Source organism: Branchiostoma floridae, chromosome 4 (assembly GCF_000003815.2).
Source record: "Branchiostoma floridae strain S238N-H82 chromosome 4, Bfl_VNyyK, whole genome shotgun sequence".
Lineage (NCBI taxonomy): Eukaryota > Metazoa > Chordata > Leptocardii > Amphioxiformes > Branchiostomatidae > Branchiostoma > Branchiostoma floridae.
Window position 1 is genome coordinate 22,560,962 of NC_049982.1, and position 6,133 is coordinate 22,567,094.

The 6,133-nt window shown below is 42.1% G+C and overlaps 1 protein-coding gene across 1 annotated transcript; it reads left to right on the top strand.

The window, feature by feature from the left end:
- Positions 1–4,227: 4,227 nt before the first annotated feature.
- Positions 4,228–5,819, top strand: LOC118414711 (G-protein coupled receptor 61-like). The gene has a single exon (XM_035818910.1). It carries the CDS (start codon positions 4,345–4,347, stop codon positions 5,632–5,634), a length of 1,290 nt encoding a protein of 429 aa, XP_035674803.1. The 5' UTR covers positions 4,228–4,344; the 3' UTR covers positions 5,635–5,819.
- The last annotated feature ends 314 nt before the right edge of the window (positions 5,820–6,133 follow it).

Below are 6,133 nucleotides of genomic sequence, written 5' to 3' on the forward strand. Positions count from 1 at the left end.
TTTTTGACCAATTTTTGACCAAAAAATGACACTTTTGGCTCCTGTACCTTGGTATTGCAACCGAATGAGCTGAAATTTGACACAGATGTGCCTTGATAATTCCTTCATATAAATTCAATAACACTTTTGGTGTACAGTGCAACAAAATGCTTATTTTTGCGATTTTTGGCCAATTTTTGACCAAAAAAGGACACTTTTGGCTCCTGTACCCTGGTATTACAATTAAATGACCTGAAATTTGGTATAGATAGGCATTAGATACTTGGTAACAAGATTCAAGTAAAATTTTTGACATAAACAACTTTAAAATGATTAATTTTGGCACTTTTCTGAGGGGAAATTTCACCCAGGTGGGCGAAACCCCCCCGGAAGCTCTTGCATTTTAGACTATTGAGAAGGCTTCTTTTATCAGTTTTTTTTAGGGCCATATCTACGATAATCGTAGCAGTCACTTACTTCTCTTCATTAGTTTGACTTTAAAATATTTCGGGTCAAAGCTTCAAAGACAACTAAAACCTCATAAACAACAAGCTTTACTTAGCTCAACAGTATACAAAAATATTGTACGGGTTACCATCCTTAGTTGAAGCGCTTATTTCTAGCGCTAGTATCTTCGCTGCGCCGTTAGCCGCCGTGCGACTTTTGTTGACGGTCTGATATCCCTACGTCGCCGCCTCGCTGATATTCCCACGGACATGTTTCAAGAAGAATACCCAGCAAAAAACGCTATTCTGCGTCAAATTCTATTCTATAAAACATGTGGGACTCAGTGTTACAGTCTAAATATTTTGTAGAAGCACCGCTGTAGGAAAGAAGGTCCAAGCAATGTAAAACATCACGTAGCATGAAGTTCGCTGTCAACTGGCACACAGCACGTGACTGTTTGAAACTCTAAGTCTAATCAACAGCCGTGTTTGATTGATAGCCGGCGGTCCTTTGATGAAGTCGGCGAAAGGTGCGTTAGTTAGAAAATCTGCGTTTAGTTTTGATACGTAATTATAAGTTAGACAGTGGCGAGAATGATTATTTTCTCATCAATATTTCTCTTCAGAATTATTTGAACTTAATTGTACATCTAAACAATTGGCTTACCTGTGCAATGTTTATATGATTAATGATCAGTGTACTGAAATCATGTGTAACGTATGGCTCCTAGTCAATAGATCAGCATTTTCTCTATAGTGACCACCTGTCTATAGTGGCCACATTTCCTAGTGCTGTTGTTGTTTGACATAAACTTTGAACATTTAAGTTGTAAGTAACTTTAAACTGCCAGAGTTTCAGCCCAATAAAACACTCTCAGTGCCAGGGTATGAACAGACTGACCAGACAGACGAAAATAAATCCTCGAACAAGGTTCAATCGTATCTTCCGGGTCTGGCAGGAAGTTGTTAAACTAAAATAAGAATAGGCTCGATGGCTGATTGCATACAAAGTAAAACAGTTTAACAGTTTTACAGCTTGAAGAAAACAAACGCTCCTACAGTACCTGCACCTGCTTGATAATTATTAAATCGTATGCCCTACTTGAATAAAAAAAGTTCACTGCAATAATAAATGTACCCACATCACAAGGAGCTTATACTTTTTTAAACTTACACCTAGTTATCGTACTGAAAATTGTTAATGACATTACATGAAGTCATTCAACAATTTTCAGTCATGATGAAAATTTTCTGAATGGAAGGTGTGATTATTGTCATTTTCTGAAAAATAGAAGCAAGCTCTGTTTTTACCTGGAATCAATTCACAATACCAGTCCACTTTGGGGGATAATGTACTGTTAAGAGGATGTTCCATTTATGCGCAGGGGTGATTTGGAACAGTCCAATGTTGCGTGGGAAGGGGTATGGCTGAAATATGCTGTATTTGCTCTTAAGCAAATGTCGGCCTTTCTAGTCTGTTATGTGTCTCTGTCTGTGTAGATGATTACTCAAGAACGGCTGGATGGATTGGTTTCATACTTGTTGTGTTGGTGGGGTGTGATGAAAGCTTGAATCGATGAGATTTTGGGAGCCGCATCTGTCGTTATAATTGATGTAATAATATCAGAAATCACCCCTATATTTGAGATATATTGGTACAGGCATCGTGCTTTATGTGTTTCTTAATGGGCTTAGCTCCAAGCAGATGGTGACAGCTGTTTGGGGAACCCCGAGGTTTTTTGAATATGATAATTAGTTTTATTTATGTCTGCTTAGGATATCATGGAGATGTGAAGCGTAAGTATAATTGTAAGAAGTTGAGGTACATTTAACGGTAATGCTTAACAGGTATGGATGTCTCACATACTGTACTGCTGATTTGAGTGACATGGTGATTAAACTGCCATTAGGTCCTCTCATCTGGGTTGGGTGTCAGAAGTTTTATGGGCGATACAGATGTTCTGATTTTTTACGATAAGGGACAGTTGTTAGTTGTCTCTTTCGTAGCCAATGGTACTTGTTTTTTAGCAGACAGGGTTGTCGCCAAGTTTTCATCTTACAGTTGGTGTAGGGCTGTCAGAGGAAAGTGTGCATCTCGTTTTTGTACCGTGTGAACAGCTGATGTTATGACATATTGTTGGAAAATCAAATCACCATCTGACTAAAGTTGGCCACATCCCTTCTTCTTTTTGAGTTTCCCAACTTCCTCCCACCACACCGCTCTGAGGCACATAGTCGAACCTCAATAATGCTGACAACCTTAGACAGTTTAAATGCCAAACATCAAGCTTAAGGAACACCACGCTACCATATGCCGTCGACCTCTTAAACGCACATTACACAATTAAGTGTCACATTTTAATAATTACTAATCAGATGGGCATCCTCTGTGTCATTAAATAAATACACCACTACTTTCCCATAACATTTATAACCATTACTCTCAAATACAACCGACTATAAACATACATACCATCCACATAAAAGCAATAAATATTTCATGGAGGTATGAGGTCCCCGAACTCTAGTTATTTATAATTTAGATATTGCGTAATACGTAAAGTATGACTTAGAAGACGACAAAATACACAAAAAGGAAGAAATTCCTCTTTTTTATCTCGGAAATTTACCAAACGACGGCGATGTGTACCCTGTCATCGTTATGTTTCATAACTCGGTTTTTATTTCAACTGTCTGAGGTCTTCAGCATGCAGAGCTGTCAACGAGTTATTATACAGAACTCAAAATTACTTGCTCCTGCTGTTTTGATACAATACTGAGAGAAGTCATTGGAAATCATTTGTCAAAGAAATGTATGAATAGATAAATGAAACAAATGAATGAAAATCATGCATCAAAGAAATAAATGACTGGTAGAAATGAATGAATTGGGAATATTGATGGAATGTTATAACGTTATTCGACAAGCGCGAGCGCAAAACCAAAAACATAGGCTTTCACCTGCCAAGGCTTAAAATCTTCAGAATCAGAGCTCCCAGGATATTCATTTGATATGTTATGACGGTCTCCATGGTAAAAACGTTCTTCCTGGAGCTAAAAGTAGATTCATATTCAATGTCTAAAATCCTTCTATGCAACTGCCTGTGTTGATCCTGCCTCCGGGGAGCTATTAGTGGTTCTTTTGGACAAACCTGCCGCGTCGTTTCTGGAGGATTACAACATATGGATTTATCCCACACCTTTGGAGGATGCCGTTAATGTCAGATCCCATTTACGTGTTGTAAGTGTTTGCCGGAGGAGGTGGGCCTTTTCTTGGAATTCATTTCTTTCTACACGCAGGTAGACGGTTCCACAAATACCAGCGGGGTTTCTTGTCAGCAAGGAAATTTGTTGAGGTTTGTATAAATATAAGTAAACGGTAATATACAATGTAGATAGGGAGAGCCCAAGGGCTTCATTATAGGTTTGAAAAGTTGAGCTTTGACGTTGTGTGTTTTTTTCCCCAGAAACTAGGATAAAATACACACGTATAGGTAAAAAGAAGTGTTACACAAAATCATTTGTCATTAATCCCATGAAGCTTCCTTTGACTGATTTTTCATCAGCGTTATTGTTATGACAGAAGAGGAAGACCAAACCATTATAATTGCATGGCGTTCATTTGTAGGCACCTGTTGCCATGTGCAGATGGGTTATAAATAGCGCCACCTTCGGTTGTTTTGCAGGGGATGAGGGCTCCGCCAGTGACATTTGATGAGATCTGCTTTCGTCTGGCTGCGGCTCCGCTCGAAGCTTACTGAGGGGGAGTGCTTTAGCCGGCCAGACAATCAGTGTAAACGACACAGGGAGCCACAGAGGACGGTCGTACGTACACTGATACCGAGAGGTATTTTAGCTCGAAAATCAAGCCCCATTAGAGATATGAAATAGACAAGAACGCCGGGACATCACAATAATCATGGCGAACGTGTCAACAGTTTCAGCAATCAACGCAACGGAGGAGAAGAGGCTGGATTCCGTCTCTTCTGCCGCCATGATATCAGTCATGACAATCACGGACGTCTTAGCCATTGCTGGTAGTATCAGCGTCATGGCTGTCATCGCCAAGACGCCTCAGCTACGGATTCTTACGCTCATCTTCGTCTTCAACCTGTGTGCGGCCGATCTGATGCACTCCCTGTCCTCTACTCCACTGGCCATCGCGACGTTGGCTCACGGTGGGGAATGGTTTTCCACAGTCCCCATGTGTCAGATGACCGGATTCCTGGACTCGTTCTTCACGTTTGGTTCGATCTCTACGGTCTGCGTCATCAGCGTGGAGCGCTACTACTCCATCGTTCGCCCGATGGTGCATGCAGCGTACCTCACTCTCCTGAAAGCACTGTTCGCCATCGGTGTCATCTGGCTTCTAGCGCTGGCCTTTGCCATGGCACCTCTGATGGGCTGGAACGGTTACTCATTCAACCCTATTCAAAAAGAGTGCACCTTCAGCTGGTCTGAAGGGGGTGCGAGCACTGTCTACGCGATCATAATCAGTGTCGTCTACTTCTGCATCCCTGCAATGGTCATCATCACCATGTACGGCTTCATCTACCGAACAGCTCGGAAAGCGTCCAGGCAGGTCGGGCCGCTACCGGCTCCGCTACTTCCCGTGGATGAAACGCAGATGCCCTCCGGCATATTCTTACAAGTGCCTCCGGCCACACCGTCACAGATATTCAACGTTTCGTCCCGCGTGGGGCCCGCTCCTTCTACAAGCATGAACTCTCTAACAGTAAGCGGTGCCTTGGATGGAGGAAACCTCCTGGGGAAAAGGCAACATAACGAACCACTGAAAGCAACCAAAACCCTGCTGCTCATAGTTGGACTTTTCCTCTTCACGTGGGGACCGTACTTCACAGCAAGTTTCTACCTTGGGCTCGTGGGGGTTAAATACAGCGGGGTAGAAGATGCTGTGATATGGCTCAGAATTCTCGCCCGAACTTCGTTTGCCCTGAACTCTTTAGTGTATGGGTTACTGAACAGACAAGTGCGACTAGAACTACACAAGGCGTACCGCAGTTTGTGTAAGCCGGCGGTAACCGTAGACCCCCCTCCCTCTGCTATCAACCTGCGCAGTTTCGACATGGACGGGTCTCAGGTGGAGAACTTCTTCCAGTTTCTGGAGAGGACAAACGCGGCGGAGAAGAAGGAGGAGACCAGATGCGGGGATAAGAAAGACGCGGCAACTCAGCATGACTTTCCGTAAAGTTCCGAGTTGTCTGAGTGAGTTTCCGAACCATGATGGACAGTGTACAGACCCAGAACGTACGTAAAATAGATCAGCGTGTGTAAGTACTCATTTTGCTCATTGAAAGGATTGATATTAACTGATAAATGAGATCAACTCATAACTGGTGATTGTTTAAAGCACTGATGGTCAATTATGGCCATTAACATTGTAATATATATGCGTTTTGTGTTCTTAAAGCTGTATTATTGTATTTGCTCTATCTGAAAATATACAGAATAAACCATCGCTGTTTTATGATAGTGTTGCATTCTTGTATACATTTCTTTTATATTACGTTTTATCGTGTGTGTTTTTTGGCCCCGCTTGGACATGGTGTAAGGGATCGTATTTATCATTTTGGATGGCAGCCCCGTATATCAGGAAACTTCCGGCGTAAACCTCAGGCGCCAAACAAAAGGATCAAGCACACTTATCGAGAAGAGTAGGGGTGCTTGGCTAGAATAAGCGAGCTCTG

Coding starts and splice junctions, on each gene's coding strand:
- LOC118414711 (XM_035818910.1), top strand. CDS start 4,345: ATGGCGAACGTGTCAACAGTTTCAGCAATCAACGCAACGGAGGAGAAG.